This window comes from Lagopus leucura, unplaced genomic scaffold (assembly GCF_019238085.1).
Source record: "Lagopus leucura isolate 7727_CA_CO unplaced genomic scaffold, USGS_WTPT01 Super-Scaffold_100159, whole genome shotgun sequence".
Classification (NCBI taxonomy): Eukaryota; Metazoa; Chordata; class Aves; order Galliformes; family Phasianidae; genus Lagopus; species Lagopus leucura.
In genome coordinates, this window is record NW_024962335.1 from 1,611,557 (window position 1) to 1,630,544 (window position 18,988).

At 39.5% G+C, this 18,988-nt stretch overlaps 1 protein-coding gene across 2 annotated transcripts in view; it reads left to right on the forward strand.

Annotated features, from left to right (window-relative positions):
* SYT1 (synaptotagmin 1) overlaps positions 1 to 18,988 on the forward strand; it is a 214,092-nt gene that overhangs the window by 190,120 nt on the left and 4,984 nt on the right. For both annotated transcript variants that reach the window (XM_042890075.1, XM_042890076.1), the window contains exon 8: positions 18,545 to 18,678. In XM_042890075.1, coding sequence (XP_042746009.1) covers positions 18,545 to 18,678 — 134 coding nt within the window. The remainder of the gene's footprint in view (positions 1 to 18,544; positions 18,679 to 18,988) is intronic.

The window sequence follows — 18,988 nt, forward strand, 5'->3', positions numbered from 1 at the left end:
AGCTCTGCACAATTTTAAATTATCTGATGTAGTTTTAAGTGCCTTTTTGTCTTTGCTTTATTAGAATCAGTTTCTGACTCTTTTCTCACTGGGGTTGCTTCGAAGGCAGTTTAGGGCAGCACAGTTGTTTTTTGTGGCATGGGGACTGCCAGGGAACTGAGTCTATGATGGGGAGTTAGCAGGGTGCTGGTTAGCATCTGAATACGCAATGCAGTGTTCTTTTCTTCTCTTAGGAGTGAGCACACAATTTTCACTGATCAACAGTCTTCGCCTATTGAGCACTAGCTGTAGAATTGTGCTTCCATGACTAGAAAAGCTATAACTGTGCCCTGTCTTTACTTTATGTGTGGCATACAGAGATGTTAGACAAACAAAAATTCCACTGACTCAGCTCTCACAGACTCCTCAGAGCTCACCCAGGTTTGTTCTGCTGTTATTCTGCAGTCTGCAACAAACTTGGCCAATTCTTGTTTCTCACTTTATCCAAGGTTTTGTATGCAGTATTTTTAATTGCTAGTAAATCCAGTGTGGGATGTCTTGTTGGTGCAAAACACAGACTTACTTTATCATGCCAGTGGAAGACAGTTAAACACCGTGTAAGGAGAGCAAATTTCTGTATCCATTATAGAGAAGAGTGGCATGAAAAAATAGTGTTTGCAGTGAAGCTTTTAGGAAATAATGACAACAGTTTAGTTCTTGCTCCTCTGAGTTCCTCAAAACTTGACTTACGGGTACCAAAGCATCTAATCATTGGAACAAGTGCAGCCAGGAGGATTTTCAAAGTCAGCATTTGAAGAGTGTAAACTTCATTTGCATTAGGGAATCAGATCTCCTCCTTCCTAGGGGAGTCCTCTTGGATAGATACTAGAGATTAACTGTACCCAAATTATTCTTCTAAATAACTGAATATTCATTGAAGGAGGGACTTCAACTGCTTTTAGTCACCTTCCAGATACATTTAACCACTGTGTTCAGTGTTCCTTCCCTACCTCTGCTTTCTCTCTCACTCTGTTTATCATAAGAAAAGGCAAAATACATTATGACACCCATCTCCATGGCCTCTTTTCTTTAAACTGTTGAAAAAATGATGTGAAGACTTGCTGGCTAACCTCTTGCAGTCTTTGTCACATTTGAATTCAATCAGCTGGTTTTATTTATTCTAGGCCTGGATATTAATGGGTTGCTGTTCACTTCCAATTCTATTTGGTTAATTCTTCCAAGACTTAAATCAAGTTTTCATCTAGTTCTTTGGGAGACTGATGGAGCACCACAAAGACAGAGAAAACCTTTCCAGTCTTTCTTCTAATTGTTGTTTGTATTTTGAACAGAAGTTACTGCAATGAACAGATAAAAGAGAGATGTTGTCTTTTTAAACAAAACTGAATATATTCAGTACTGTCACTGTAACAAGCTGAAGTTATAAGCAGTTTATGATAGCTATAAGACTTCTATAAGGCATTACTTTACATAATATAACTCAACTGTATAATTGTTTCCAATTTCTGAATTTTTGTATTTGGTAATAGCTGTGTTACTGTATTGTTTGCAATTCCTGACATGAAGTGGGGAATGCCAAATCATCAGCAAATGCTACCAGATGAGCTGAAGCTTTCATTGTTAATTTTATACACACACACATATACACACACACATATACACTCACACGCATATACACTCACACAGGTTTGAGAGACTTGCAGCTATTGTGAGGTCTTTGAGTTCATTGGGTTTTTTAAATTCTGTCAGAGCACCTCAGAGCAGTGTGGGGACTTGATAACGTAGGCAATAAGAGAGTCATCCTGAGAGATACAAACTCAATGAAGTAATCATTTGGTGAAATAGTGCACATGTATGCTAAAAACCAGATTGACTGCTTGCTGTGTTCCTGCTTTGCTTTAAATGTATGAATAAAATCTGATGAAGAATAAACAAGGTACCTTGTGCAATGAACTGCGGAGAGAAATTTCTTGATTCAGTTGTAGGCAACTGTCAGTGGAAGTCGGATGCCCCGTGCTATAAACCAAGAAAATGAAATTCTATTTAATCTACCCTCAAAGTAACTTTCAGAGGTGAATCTAGTTGTGTTGGGTACAATGTAAACAGATAGGAGATAGTTACCATTTATAGTCACGACATAAATAGGAAGCAGAAGAAACATGGCTAAGCTAAACCTTCAACAGACTGGGGCAAGGAAACCTAGTGTTCTTAATTGAGCACAATAAACTGAAGAGATCCCATGAACACTGTGTGTTGGGATCAGGGATAATCAGGAACCTTTAGGATAACAGTGAAACAGTAAACTGTCTGTTTCCCCCCCCCCCCCCTTTACCTCCCTTTCTGACTAGCAGAGACCTGATTCTGAGTAGGAGCACAGCCCAGCTGCTGCCCTGCTTCTGTCTGATGGGAGCAGCTGCCCAAGGAGCCTCAAGGTAGGAGCGGTTGCTCTGTGGCATCCACTGTCCTTGCTTACCACCCTGCTTTCACACTCACCAGAGCTCCAAGTTGGGCCTTAACAAAACTAAATCAGAAGAAACAGGCACCACCTGAGAATACATGGCACAGCCAGATTGCTGGGGAAACTGTAGGGAGGTTTCTTCAGTCCAGCATTTCAAAACTCTACTTCTGTCTGATTAGTCTTCTAAATTGCTTTATTTTCTCCTCAGGAGGAAACCTAAATAATAATTGATAAAGTAGCTTTGTATCACACTTACAGCTGGAAGAGGGCTACAGGAAATTTAGTGATAAGTGTTTTCCCGACAGTAAGTACAGTTGTAGCTAGTGACTGCAGCAGCTAGACAAATATTTACCAAAATTGTGAGAACGCCTGTGTGGGTGAATTCCTGCTGACCCAACAGTAAGTAACTAATGTAGCTCTGGTTGTTTTTCTTTGCCTGTGTTAATGCTTTGCCTGGTTCTGTGTGGGCATCAGTTAGGGGTGTCCACATCCTACATCAGAGGACACCAGGAGGAATTTTCTGAAGCCTTTCTTTTGACTGATTCTGACTTCATTCTGAAAGTGTTCTGGGTGAAATGTCAGAAAAACTGCTGGGAAAAGGCCTGCCTAACTACGCTTTTAAAGCTTTTAGCACTGCATATTGATGGTATCTGAAATGGAAGCTATGAGAAGATGTGAGAAAAAAGGTCAGAAGGAGCTTAGTTTTATGGTGTGTTGGTGGTGATCAGAGGACAGTAGCATCAAAATTATTTCTCTCTGCTTAAAAATAAATGCATTTTAAGTAGTCATGAATGAATGATTCTTGACTTGAAGCTTTGGATTCTGTGCTTTCAGATCTTTTTTCTAGCCATAAGGGTTACCGATGTTATTTCTGATTTGAAATTAAAGCTGAGAAACAAAAGCTTCAAGAAATACACCATATACCTCAAGGATTGTAATAAAATCATAAGAGTTGGCAGCGGTGCAATATTTTTAAAGCTTGCATACAGTTGATTTTGTAGTCTCACTTCTCTAATGATACAGTGCTTACAGGAGCTGGCTGCTGGCTTGAATATCAATGCCAGAGTTTTTCAGTACGTTGTCTCTAGTCAGTAAATAGACCTTTTTTTCCCTAAGATGTGCTTGATTTCTAGATGATAGCAACCTTTTTGACATTTGAGAATGCCTGCTTTCCTTCACCTACAAGGTCAGCCATTTCTCAAACAAGCAAGTTTTAGCTAAAAGTTTCCTGAGGTGCCTAATACAGTATTCTGGCCCAGTCAATAACTCTGAATGATAAAAGGTTTTCTCTCAGCCTTTGTGCTCTCTGGCTGCATTAGAGACTGAATGAAGATATATGAGATGACACAGCAGGCTTTTTAATCTTTTAGAAATGGTTGGCAAAGTCACCTCCTTACAAAAAGTAAAACATACGAAGTTGGGGTACATGGGTATTTTGTAAATAAATGTCAAATCTTTTTGTAATCCGCTATGTTTTCACAGTCTGGCATTGGGTGAAGGACAATCCTTTAACATGCTGGGACGTGGTTACAGCCAGTTCAGAAGTTCATGAAACAAAGATACTGATAATTCCAGGAGAAGCAGAAAGATACTGAGCCTTTCAGAAGCTTCTGTTGGCTCTGCTTACAGCCCTGTCTCGAATTTGCCATGATTAGAGTGAGAGCAATGCTGTGAGAAACAAACCTGAAATGCCTTGTTGCAGTGCAGTGGGAAAATTGTTGTAGGCAAATTTGTACACCAGAGCTCACTTTGAAGCTTTAAAGGCACCTTAAGCCTTTATTTTTTGAAAATCTAATTGAGATACCAAACTTGTGCTGGAAGGACTCAGAGTATATCCCATCCATTCTTCTTTCATTTCTAATTGATTTGAGGAATTTAATTGATGGAATGTGTAGCAGTATAAACACTACTTTTTTTTTTTTACTTTTTTTTTTTTTTTTTTTTTTTGCATTTTTTTTCACTGCTTTTCTTTATAATCTGCAACTTCTGCTGCCAAAGTTGTGTTGTTCCTCATACACTAATTCTTAATTGAACAATATTCCTTATTACAGAAGATGTTCTAACTGTCTTGCAAAGGAGAACCAAATCAACTTGATGCAAAGTCGAGTCTTCTGGAAATTCTCTGCCCTGTATTCTGCCCTGCTCATCTCCTTGCAATCAACAGTATAGATTCAGATCCCCCAATCAGGAATGGAAGGGAACAGGGCTTTAAGCCCCACCATCCCCTGTTCCTGCTGAATTCCTGCTCAGCGCCCCGGCTTATTAGGAGAAGCAAAACAAAACTGAGCAAACAGAATGCAACTTTCATGCTCACTTCAGCTAAAAGAAGAAAAATGAATCCAGCAAGACTGTTGTAGGCTGTTATCTGACTGCATCCACTGGAGGCCACCACATTGCCGTTCAATCAACCTGAAGTCACTTTTAACCGCAGGGCTGTCCCAGGCCCCAGGGTAGTTGAGTGCTCAGTGACATCCAGCATGTTTCTGATCTTCCTGTTGGTTCACAAGTTGAGCTTTCAAGAGAGTGAGGTGGGAAAAAATTGTCAGTTTTGGTAATTATGGGGCAAAGGGAAATTCATACAAAGAGTTGGCCAGCAGCCAACTGTCAATTTCTGGTTTTCCTTCCTTTCATGTTTTTGGAGGGGGTAGGCGTATCTGGCCACAATTCGCAGTGTAATACGTACAAGTTTTGTTTGCTAATGTCCATGTATTTTGTGGCTATTTGACTAGGACTGGCTTTTGGAAAACAGCGCACGTGGAGCAGACAACAGCATGCAGCTACAAAGCCTGAGCAGGAAAGGAAAAAAGACAGCAATGAAATCAGTGTGCTGGAGAAGGAGAACTAGTAGTTAGGAAACAGCAGCTTTTTTTCTTGTTTCTAAAGCCATAGAAAGCCACGACTGCCATCTTATTTCTGCAGTCCCTCAGTCGTTGTTTATTTTTATACTGTGACTACATGCTGGATGACAGAATCCTGCTGATTTCCTTCCTCTAATCAAATGCTAGACATACATACAATCTCCTTTTATACTGTTACCTTCTTCCACAAACTCTCTCTCTCAGAAGAGGTGGTGACATTTCCATGGGCAAAATAGGATTTCTGCTCCTATCTTCATAACCCTTTGAATTAAATTCTGTGGGGTAATCACCTCATTCATTTTGCTTGTGTGAGACAAGGGACGCATTAGGAGCCCCATGGCTATGGGTTAGAATGAGGTATGGATAAGAAGAGTTCATTATGCAGTTTGCCTTCCCAAAATGTGTTACAATAGAAGTGAAATGTTCTACAATAGAAGCAAGTCTTTACCATATTTTCCTGGCATGTTCTTATTTGGCTTTGCCTTGTTTACACAGGATCTATAAATCTTGATCACGTCTACGTGGAATTGCATCCTTTCAGCAACTGCAAAATGGATTAGATATTTTACAGACCCTCTCTATTAAATGTTCTTCAGAATATGGCAGTACACACATACTGTAGTACACTAGTACAGCAGTGATTCCATGTTCTGCCTTTACACATAAATTGCTGAATCACCAGCAAAGCTTGCACTTTGAGTACAGTGGGTGATCGCTGGTATCATGATGGCTGTCCAGCCCAAAATAACGTGTTAAAAACATTTGACACTGATCACTGATATTTGTCTTGGTATTATTTCACTCCATAGCAAAAAGAAATTTAAGGAAGAAGATTTTCTCATATCTGGAAATGTACTTTCTTTCTACACTTCAGTAGGAAGTATGATAAAAGTCAAACAGAAAAAGAAGCTTTAAGTCCTACTGCTTACTGCTTAGGATTCATTTTTTAATTATTATTTATTTTGTTTCCTGAATCACTTTGCTGTACTCACTTGGCTGGAAGGCAAATGCGTTCCCTGTTGATTTATCCAACTCAGCCAGGGGCTTTTGCTGCTCTGTTTGATTCCTAATATGGTAGCAAAAGCCAATTTTCTGCGACTTCCAGAGGGCTCCTCTCAGCTTGGGGAATGCAGCGAGAAAGGAGCCCTGCAGAGATGAACGACAACAGTTGTTGAGCTAATACTAATAAAGAGCAGAAAATGGGCTTCCCCACATGTGCTAAAATTTCTGCTTTCGCTACTCTCTAAATCACCACTTTTGTCTTACCTTATGGTAAGGCAACGAATTGTTTCCTGTTACCTAGCTGAACAGGTTTTCTTGTGGAAAACACCTACTCCATCACAGTGGAGTTTTCATTATACTGCTGTGTGGCTTGAAAGCACCGAGTCACAGTTTCAGTGGATTAATTATAACACAGGAATAAAATGATGCGGATATAAAATTAAATAAACTTAAAATTCTCCCCTTTGTTTTATTTTCTTTATTGATTTGATTCTGGACACTCAACTTGTCAATGCTCTGAAATACCTGCTGTCCATTATAGAAGGAAACCAATTTTCTATATATTTGTTTTTCATTTTAATAGTGTTCTACAGGTAACAGGTGGTCAAATTCACCAGATCTCAAAATGGCCTTTGCTACATCTGGTGATGTAGCAAAATCCAAAGGATTTTATTTCTCCATCAAGCAGGGTCTCTAAAATGTTAATATAGAGTTGGAAATTAATTTCATCCCAAATACAATAGTGTGCAATGACATTACTCTGTGATAAGCACTTGTTAAAGCTAAATCCTCCCTAAGCCCTGCAATTGTTTTCCTTTGTGCTAATGGCAAGCTAGCTGGAGGCACTCCCTCTCTCTCTCCCTGTTTATCTCCTCTGACGGTATCCCAAAGGCAAGTTTATTGTTTGTAAACCTGGCTTTTTTAATTAAAACCTCAATTCTCCTTTGGTCAGTCTTTTTAACGTTTGTCATCTTCTTTTCTGAAGGGAGAATATTTTTGTCTTTCTGAAATGCATGAACTTGCTTGCTAGTTGTTATTATTGCTATGTACGTGTAACAGAAGGAATTTTAACTATTTCTTATTATCGCTGTTGAGTGACTGCCTTGGCAGTCATTATTCACAGACACACATAAAAGGCCTTTTGTCACATAGTTATTGACTATTTCAGAAGAGTGTTCAATAGGAGTTTGCAGAGGAAACTTGAAGCTGGAAGCTCTGGGGAATCGATCGCTTCACATTCTTAGCAGCATTTCTTAGCAGGAGCTGGGTGAAAATGGACCCATCTGCATCTTAAAAAACTTAGTACCTTAGAAAATCTATATTTTGTGAACATTTATTGGAAATAGTATTGGTTTTTTTTCCAGCTTAGTTTTGCTGGAATTATTTATATTCTCAATTATATACCATTGCCTAGGCTTGGAAGCAGAGTCATCCACCTTTCCCTTATTATCGTTTCAGTCTGTTGATTCCAAATAGCAACACTTACCCATTTCACTGCTGTGTCATCCTCTTCCTCATCTTCTAATAACCTCAAACACTCAGGCTTGTCTTTTCAAATATTCCTACTTTCAATTCTGAAAGCTAAAGGATTTCTGAAATTCATATGTGCTTTCTGGATTCTTGGTTTGTTTGATTTTATTACAGAACATGATCCCTTGAGTAGACTACATCAAGTTCTCGTCTCGATGGAGCAGCACACAAAGTTACGCCAAGTTGCGCAGATGCAATCTGGTTTGTCAGTGAAGTACGCGATCAGATTGCTCCACCACTTTTGTACCAAATTGGATAGCAGCTGTATAAAATTGTAGCAGGTATCCAAGCTGAAAACTATCATGTACCTTTGGATTTCTGATCATTTGTGTCACATTTGACTGACTTTTAAGCTAAAGTGGTGTACAGTAAGCGATGAAATCATAACATGTCAGTCAAATATCCATTTCTGCCATTAAATGGCTTAGAGGATTTGAAGAAGCTTGGGGTGCATTGCAGCATGGACTATTGGTCATGTTCTCAGAAATACTTCCGTCTTTCATTTAATGATGCCATTTGTCAAGTTGTCTGATCTTGTCTTAGAACAGGAATAATATTCTTGGCAGCAGATTGTTCTTACTGCAGATGCTGTTGGCCTTGAATACTTGTTCCGTAGTCTGATTTTGAATGTTAACCCACCGTATTGCGTTTGCAACACAGAGATCTCCAGGTCTTGAATTTTTCTGTGAGTTGGGGGCACAGAAGAAAGGTAAAGTGGGTCCAGAGGAGAGCCACTAAGATGATGAGATGGCTGGAGCACCTCTCATATGAGGAAAGGTTGAGGGAACTGGGCTTTTTTTTAGCTTGGAGAAGAGAAGTCTCCAGGGGGACCTCATTGTGTTCTTCCAGTGCTTGAAGGGAGCATATAAACAGGAGGGAGAATGGCTGTTTACGAGGGTGGATGGTGATAGGACAAGGGGGAATGGTTTTAAACCGAGACAGGGAAGGTTTAAATTAGATATTTAGGAGGAAGTTTTTCACTCGGAGGGTGGTGACACACTGGAACAGGTTGCCCAAGGAGGTTGTGGATGCCCCATCCCTGGAGGCATTCAAGGCCAGGCTGGATGTGGCTCTGGGCAGCCTGGTCTGATGGTTGGCAATCCTGCACATAGCAGGGGGGTTGAAACTAGATGATCATGTGGTCCTTTTCAACCCAGGCCATTCTATGATTCTATGACTTCAGCACTTCCATAATTCTGGGCATAATCCTGATGTTACTCTTGTTTATGTAAAAATACCTTGAGTTTCAGGTCACTGCTTTTCATTACGTGGAGGCATCAGGAATGCAGCCCCACAACCCTTGCTCTGTAAGAGCCCACATTCAAAATCTGACCTTCTGGCTTTTCAAAGCTTTGTGGTTTTGTTACACTGCAAAACAGGTTTTCATTCAGTTGTCATTCTTTGCTAAACTGATGTAACTTAGTTGAGCTCAATTGAAACTGCTGGTAAGTTTAGCCTACACTGTAATTTCTGTTTTTGAGATTGAGATGAAGATATTGCCTGTCCCAAGAAAATCTGATTTTGATCTTCTTTTCCTAACTGTTGTTAAATTTAATCCAAGACAAAGCCAGTCTTCCGAACAGTAATGGGGAACGTCACCCAGAATGGTCGTGTTCATGCCTGGAGCAGACGCAGTTCTTGCCTTAAGGTGTTCCAGGAGTCTCCTTCTCACCACTGAAAAGCAAATCGACTGGAGCTGTCATTAGTGTTTGTCTTAGGCAGACAGGAGGGAAAGGTTTTGTGTGGCCTCTGAGCCTAAAAGAGACAAATAGATGTCTGTGTCATGGGTTGCTTTAGGTTTCTTGTAGAGGATTGGTGGTACCTTGTTTGAGACAGCAAAGACTTTGATCTTGTGAATCACACTAAAATTAGGTGTTAAAAATAGACTGTAAGAATATACAAGAAAACACTGCAAAACCCTGCTGAAAAGACAGCACATGCTTTGGAGAGTAGAAGAGAGGAGGAGGAGAAAGAGAGCCATTTATTTTCTCTTAGTTATTCTAAATGGATCTTTGTAGGCTAAAAGCATATTGCAATCATGTAGCTCTTTACATGCACTTTTTCCCTAATGCTTAAATCCAATAGAAAAAAAAATTAATGGGGACAAAATGAAGATGGAACTTCATACAAGTGGAAACTTCTCCAGTTGAAAAAGTCCTAGGAATGTTATTTCAAATTGAGATTGAAAAACAGGTGCTTGTGGACTCTCTTTATATACAAGCTGATGAGCAGTCACACCACGAACCCTTACTGTGGCAGTGCTGACATGAAGACCACAGAATGTGTGTCTCTGCTACAATAAATCGCTAATAAACCAGTTAGAACATCTTTTGCTTTTAATAGAGTTTCTCTCTATTTCAGGGTTGATTAATTCCTTTCAGTGAATACTGTCACTCACTTCAGTGCAGTTTTCTTTATTATCCAGTAATACTGGAACTCCTATCTGTCCTCTGTGCAATTTAAGATTAGGACTTGTTTTGCCTCACAGCTACAGGGTTTGGGTTTTTAATGTTTGTTTTTTGATTTTTTTTTTTTTTGCTGTGGGGGTTGGAGAAACAACCAAAAAAGGCATTTGCTTTCAGTCAACGTATTGCTCAAAGTGCACAGGCAGTAAAGGGAAAGCTGTATCCACTGTTTTCAGAGAAAGAAAATGGAAATTGAAGGCCATTTCCTACCCCATTGCAGTCACTTAGGACATTTGCCCTAAGTAAGGATATTTGCCACTTGGCTGTGGCAACATATTCTTTTGAATTATGATCTAAACTTCTTTCTGGTTGGCATTAGTTCCTTTCAGTCAGCTCTTCTCATAAGTGCAGCATTCCACTACATGAAAGAAATTGCTTTCTTTGCTTTCGCCCAGTTATTTCCAGGTGCCTTTCCTTACTTTTGTCTCTGTCTAGCACAGCAGTCTTCCTCGAGACTTTCATCCCACATGTTTAAGCCTGGAAGCACAAGGAAACATCACCAGGGAAATAGAAATTCTTGGCTAACAAAAATTGGTATATCCCTCTGGGTTTCTTTCAATCAAGTCCCCTAAAATCTTGATAGTCACACCATCATCCAGTGCACAGGCAAGAAGCTATTTGCAGCAGATACCCACAGGAGTAGATATTTGATCTGACAGAGGCCCAAAGGTGAGGATCACATAAATACGGTGGGCAAAGGCACTTCCATCAAAGGCAGGAGGCACAGTGCCAGGCCTGGCACTGCTAAATGACAGTAGTACTCAAAATGCGGTGTTCTGCTCAGCAGTGCAGATTGAGAACGTGTTTCTTGTGTCTTTTAGCCTTGTATCAACCTCGAGACATCAGTATGTGTGTTCAGATGGCTTCAGCCAACAGAGAGGTCTGAAGAACATCTCAATCAAGCTAGCAGTTTAACCTCACTCTTTCATCGTGATGTTTGAATTGTAGGTACAAGAGGGCAGTGTGTGCCTCAGAAAGAACTGCACTCTGTCCCCCTATCCCAAAAATTGGTGCCCCCCTCTGAAAGACTTGGATAGACAGGCAGCCAAGTTTTGCAGGGCCCACAGACACTCACAAGCAGCCCAGCTAGATGCATCATTTTTCACCCAGTTTCTGTCTTTTTCTGCTAAAGCATCCTATATGACCTGTTTCTTAATCTCAGTTCCATTTTGCTTTCTATATAATGTGCTTCTGCTTCTCTCTCTGCTCCTCTGTACACCATTATTTCTCATTCAGGGCATACTTCCCCCTCCCTCCTCCTCACTCCACTTCGGAGTAGTACTTTGAATCTCTCTGAACTTCTGTATATTATCCTCTTTCTGCTGTTTCCAGTACCACCAATTTAGTAAATATAAATGTAATTAATTTTTTCTCTGTATCATCAAAATGTATTACATAAATTCAGACTCAGCAGTTTGCAGGAATGTTCTGCCTGAAGTATTGCCAGTTAGCTTTGGTTTCTATCTGAATTCATTTACTGGACAGTCTGCCTACATCAGCAATCCCACTTAATATTTTTCCACCACTTGATGGTAATGCCAGCAACATCTTCATTGTTACTGTATTCTTTCCATCTGTATATTTTGTCATATACAATGATACACAACATTTTTCATATTACAGTATGCTTTTTTGTTTATTATCTGTTACCCTTTCCCAGTATGTTAAAAGTTTTACAGTGCCACACTGTATTTGCTTGCTGAATTCAGGCTTGATGAGCAGTCAGCTCCTCCCTTCCTGGTGCAAATACAGGGGAATGAGGTTTACTGCTTCGATGCTTGCAGTTTGCATGTAATCACATTTACAGAGTGCCTGGTTAAGTTGCATTGCTTTTGCACCAGGGCATTATGTGCTTACACATGGCCGAATCTTAAGGAGTTTTTTCCTGTTGGTTCAACCCACACTTAGGGCGCTTCATAGAACTATTTGTTTTGCCTCGTGCAGCTATGTTGAAGTGAGCTGCTTGGACTCAAGAGAGACAGATCAACTGCCCTTGCTCTGGCATTAAACTTAATCATAATCTCATATGCACTAATTTGTGCTGTTTTTAAATAAGAGTTTTGGCTTCTTCATTTTTTCAGTTTTATGCTACTTCCCCCATCTGGTGTTGTAACATTTGTTGTTATGTTGCAGTTGGAAGCACTATGGGTGGAATTACAGACTCATCTGCAGGCTGAATAGCCCTTAGGCCTTTGTGAACATTTCTGTTTTTACTGTCAGCTCTACATGCTCAGCACTCTCAGTTTGGGATTCTCAGATGAGGGAATTGCTGGCTCTGCTGTCAGTTTTACAACACCTCCATCCTCCCCTAGCTCTCTGCTTCTCTGAACTCAGCATTTCAGTAACAACTTGATGCTCATTTAACTGCACAGCTGTTATTCTGAGGCTGCTTTGCTATACACCATTCGCCTTTTTCATTATAACAGGGGACTATTGTTAGTTCTTCCAAATACTGATCCCTCTTCCCCAACTTTAAATGGATTATTGGAATCCATTATTCCTATGAGAATGGATCTGTTCCTGAACATGAATGGGCAGATGTTTTCATGTATAAATTATCCACTCTTTGGATAAGTTATATAAATTATGCACTCTTCTGCTAAAGGTGCTTATGGAAATACATTAACCAAAATCATCTTACCTGTTACACCACGACAAATAATAGGACAAAAAAGAACCCTGAGCTGCATCTGGAGCAGTCCACTGACACCCTGCCTGGGCTGGTTGCAATTTCTGAACTCAATTCATGGCCACAGGGTGGTGCTGGGAGAATCTCCCAGGCATGCAGCTGAATCCTCAGCCCACTTAATAAAGTGATTTTTAAAAGTGTTTTGCTGGGATCGGAACTGGCACAGATGCCACCACCAGAAACTGCAGGAAATACTTTTGCTACCCACATTTCCCTTGTGCACTGATCAAGTACTGGCTGCAGCTCAAGATCTGGCTGATAACATCAAGTACTCTACAGCCCAGTGGGGTTATGGAAGCTCCAGTAATGTCCCTAGTGACTAAATGGGAATGCTAGCTGAGAACTGGACATTTGAATAAAACTCAACAATCCTGTTTTCATTGAAATGTTGTGGTTAAAAAAGAAAGAAAAAAAAAAAAAAAAACCGAACTGCAAAACCTATATTTTATGCCAAGAGAATTCCTCCTAGTAAGAATGTTTTTCAGTATTTCTCTTGAGATGTCAGCTGCTGCGTAAAAATTGCATTCCTCTTTCCGTGTGCTTATTTGTGGAGGAAAGTAGAATGTCCAGTAGCTTGCATCAATGAATATAAACCAATATAGAATGTACCATAGCACTTGCATTCTTTCTTAATAGTGGTATCTTACATTGCTTCTTCTCTAGATAACACATTTTCCTCCTCTCTGGCTTTCTTTCCTTTCCAGAGCTCACACTTCATCTCAAAAATATTGACTTAGACAATTGAGGCATAATATCACTACAAGCTCATTATGTCATAGACTTTAATTATCCCTTCTCATCCATACATGAACACACAGAAGAAAAAGTTAAGCCAAATTGTCCATGGCCTGAAAGCCACAGGCATCGTGTGAATCATCGCTCTCCTGGGAGAGGAGGGTTTATAGGCCCACAGAGGGAGCACATCTCATGATTCTTGGGAAGAATCAGCAAACCTGTGGGAACTACTGGCGAAGTTTGTCCCACTGTGCTCTGTGGGAGCTCTCCTCCTGCCTTGTTCAGAGGCACTGGCCTTGTGTTCCTACCCTGCTGGTTGCTGTAGGATGTGAGTGATCCTGGCTCTTTGTAGTGGAACTGACACCCCTCCTCGCAAGTTACCTCTGCTCTAACTGTGAGTGCGGAGCCATTTCTAAGGCTACATTTCTGAATCTGATTTTCTTTACTTATTGAATCAATTTCTGAGTTCTTCAAGAATTTCTTTTACTTCCCAAAATGGAAGCACCACTGTCTGCCTTTGCTCCAAACGTCAGCGCTGGCGGGAAAAAAAAAGTGTGCTAATTAGCACCCAGTTAGCCTGAACAGTTTGAAGACAAAAACATAGCCAGAGGCAGTTCTGACACTATTTCTTTTCAGTTTCTACTTTTTATTTGAGTACATCTTCATATTACAGTATTTTTCATGTGAAACTTTACTCAGCTGTATCCATGACTAGTTTGTTCTGGCTCAGCTTTTTCCTCGTAATCATGTTAGGATTCTTTGAGGCTTGAGTGTTTTCTCTGAACCCTCCGCACAGAGCTGTGTGGGATTTTTTTCTTTAAACTGTTACTCTCCCCCACATGCATTCTGGACTGTAAATGCACACCTAATCAAGTCCAGTGTTTCCCCTGAAGCATTTTTCAAATTTGTCAACTTTCTAGTTGCTTGCTTTTCATATTACAGAAGCCTTACAAATATTTATCAAAGATCAGCACCGTCCTTGTGTTTGCATTCAGAATAAGCCACTGTAGTAAAGCCATGCCATGCTGAGTACTTTGTTGACATTTTTCTGCTGAAGATCCATACAAGTGGAAATTTGTGTGCTGAATACTACCTGGAAAATGATTTTTCATTAACTACCGATCCCTGTAACATACTTTTCATCTTAAAATTCACGTTCAAACAGTCATTCTTGAGTTCCACATTTTTCCTCAGCTATGGTCATTAGCCATGATTTTCTTCTTTTGCAATGTAGTATTTGCTTTTAACTGCCAAATTTGCTTCTCCTAAGCCCCTAATAATTATGTGCATCTTGTCTATGGCATGATGATGATAAAATAGTTGTTGTATTAAGAGGATCCTAATTGTGCATGTGTGCTTCACAGTCCACATAAATCAAGATATCTTTACCTGATATCACATGCCATATCACTTCTCCTTTAAATAACATTGGCATCTTACTGCAAACTTCAGGAAGACAAAATTTGTCAGCTTGTCATCCAGTGCTTTAAAAGCTGTTCAGCCACCCTCCCTTGAGATGTTGTTGTAAAATCTATAGTGCACAAGTTGTTATTAATTTTATAGCTTTTTAGCATTTGTGGATAGACTGTTAATGAGTGAATAAATAACACAATGTTTTTTAATCCCACGCATTGCTTAGTGTGAGTTATTAAGCAATGGACACACAGCCATTCTGTCTCCTTTAGCAGAGAAGCATCTGTAATGCCCCGGCTGCAACATCCCTTCCTCCAGGTGGCTGGGTAGTGTAATGCGTTGGGTAATAACATGGATCTAAGCCCCTGCATACTCAAAAAGAACAAAACTGTAGGAAAAAACAGAGTGATGTTCACCTCTTCAAAACTGCAGTATAACTGTTCACATCCAAGCTAATAGGCTACCTTGGCTTTTTGGGGTACAATCCACTTGACAAAAGACAGGTATCTACTCTGGAATTAGATAACTATCCAGACTATACAAAGGGAAAAGCTTTCTCATTTTCATTGGCATTGTATGTAGACGTTTACATGTGATCCAAAGAATTCTGCTCTCTGTGCCCATGCTATGCACTTAATGTACAGTTTATCATTGCTGGGTTTTAACATCAGTGCTGTCATTCTTACTAGTCTTACTCTGTGAGATTATTTACATATTAAAGCATTACTCAGCATGAGTAATGGTGCCAGCACTGAGGTTATGCTACAAATAGTGAGAAGAGAGGTTTCCATTATCGCTATGCCTTATCTCAGAAAGATCACTGGAGACTGTCACTTCTCAGAGGTTCTACTTGCTTTTGATCATCCTCCCTTCTTCCAATAATTGAGTCCAAGCATTTTAGCTTCTGTTATTTGGTAGAAAAGAACCCATCTTTTTGAAACACTTGTGAAGTTGCAGGGACGTCTGTGTAGGTTGCATGCAAAAGATTCCTGCAGAGCTGGTGGTGGTAGGGCTGGTGAGGTAGGTTATGGGACAGTCTAACTGAAGGGTTCATGTATTGGACTCAGAAGAAAAAAGAGAAGAGAGAACCACGTACGGCTGGGATGCTTCAAGAAACAGAAAGTGGACATGCAGTCTAATAAGGATGAACTCAGCTAAAGTCTCTCATTCATTCACATATATGAGTTGGACACCCTATTCTGATCTGCACTGTTTTTGTGATTAGTAAAGTTATTTAATACATTCTTCTAAAACTAGAAAATAAGTAACATGGCTTCAGTTAGATGACTTTTTAAATTCATGTTTAGTTTGGCTTGGCAGTTTCACTATATGGTGAAAAAACCCAAGGCTATTAAATCGCATGGTATGTGCCCTTCTGTACTCCATTTGGGACCTCTGCCATTGACATTTCTGCATGACAGTGTTAAGATGGTACCACCTGGATCTTTCCTACTGAAAAAAACTGGCATTTGCCTGAGCCAAACTCATATATTCTGTCAAAGAAACATAAGAAACTGATAGGATGTGAAAAAGAAGCCACCAAGGCTTATTTGCCTTGTCCTGTGGCCACGAGTTGTCCAGGGTTAAATTTGGTTCTAGTACCAGCAGGACGATAGAAAATCTGTTAAAGGCAAGGCAGATAATTTAAATTGAATCTACATACAATCTTCAAACATTCATATACACTTGAATTCTAGGTATTTGTCCCCAAAATATGGAATGTTTATGTAGATCGGAATGTGTCTGCATTGCTATATAAATCATTACATTAAAGTTGCTTGTGAACATATGAATAATCATCAAATCTGCTTATGTTGTCTTTGTACAAGCACAGGTCACTAAATAATTGGCTTATATTGATTACATTTATTTCAATAGACTTCTTCAGTTCTAATCCCCTCAATAATAATTGATTACTACACTACTTAGCCTTCCAGCCTACCCTAGGTACTCAAATTATACTTTATCAGCATTATAGCTCATTTCTGTGTCTTAATGCATTGTTGCTGGCTCCTTGACTACTAAACTTTTTTAGTATAAATATATTAGCTATACCTAAAACATCATATTTTTGCATGTCAAAACTGTTGTGCAGTCAGCATGGAGCAATCAGGTAGATGGGCCTTTTCTCAAGTATCATCTAATTTGAAGGAGTCCAAGTCTGCCAGTTGTCCACATTCAAAACACTGCATGCCATGATGTTGAAAACAGTATTTAAAAAAAAAAAATGAAAGAATTTTGTTGCCTTTTTGCTAGCACTTCTGTTCTTCACATTTCTGCTCTTAATTCATTCATTGTGCAGTGAAAAGGAATCCTTGCAATTCCTTATCTAGCCTAGGGGATAAAACTACCCAGATTTAGTTTGTATTTGTACTTACGTCATTTGAGGGAGAAAGAATCTTAACCCTCTGTGACAGAGTTCACCACAAAATCTTGAGAAGCTATTCCAGCATTTTCAGTAGCCTCACTACTAAAGTAAATGTGTATTTCTAAGCTAAAATTTGTTTAGTTTCTTCTCACAGCCATTATACGTTATTAGACCTTTGTCCACTGTCTGGAAGAGTCCACTAACAGAATTATGTTCTCTTTAGACATACCATAGATTGTAATCACATTACTCCAGAACTTCAGTGTCTCCAACTGTTGTGTTCCTAGGCACATTTCTGACTGTAGCAGAATACAATTATTGTTCTCAGACCCTTCAACCGTGAATTTCATTGGAGAGTAAAGCTTGGTTTGTTCACAGTGATAAGTTTCACGTTCATTTGTCATTCTTCTTCTGTAGCTCCATCTTTTTCCTAGGAGGGACATGAGAAGCCCTCTCTTTAGCTTACATTCAGGTTCTCTTAGTTTACACAACACTTGACTTACGGCTGGCAGGTGTTTTCTGTAGCTCCATATAAATCCCTAGAGGGATGGCTTGCCTCACCCTTCATCACAGGTCATCTGCCTAAAGCCAAAGGAGATACCTGCCAAATTTTTGGTGATGGTACCATACCAACATACCTGTTGAAAAAGAGGAGCTTGAGATTTCAAATAGTATTTTATGGTACACATAAACAAAAATACAACAGAGCTGAAGGTATTGCTAATTAGCTCCAGGATTGTTTCCAGGATGCTTAATGAACTGCAGAAGAAAGTTAGGTGGAAATCTTCCTTTCCCTTGCATGCTAAGGAGATAGATAGTGCAACAAATATTTTGTACCTTTTCCATCACAAACACTTTGCAGTTGTATAGGAGTTTTCCTATGGTAGAAACTAAGACTGTTTAATTACAAGCTGCTTGTTGCTAAAGATTTTTCTTTTTTTTCTTGAGTCATGAATTTGTGAGATCAAATTCTATAGAAGGCACGCTGAACTACCTCTCTTACCTGTACCTCTTCTCTTGATTATCTAGATCCCTATGTGAAAATCCATCTGATGCAAAATGGTAAGAGGCTGAAGAAGAAAAAGACAACAATTAAAAAGAATACTCTGAATCCCTACTACAATGAGTCTTTCAGCTTTGAAGTACCATTTGAGCAAATTCAGGTAATGTCAAACAGTGTTTTGTCTTCCCTCTGCATTCCATTTCTCAGCCCTTATAAATATTTAACAGGAATCATGCTAATTATCACATGTGCATGCCTTCATTAGCACCTAGGTGCCAGCCCTGTGCTGCAGGAGATGAGTGTGAGTGCTTCAAGAGGGAAACGATAAAATGCACAGTACTTATGAAGCTTTGATTCATCAGTGTGAAATGAATAACTGACATTTTATGTTAACAGGAATGGATTCTGGAAAAAAAAAAAAAAAAAAAAAACCTACAGGGAGATAGCAAAGGAATGTTCCTGCAAAAAAA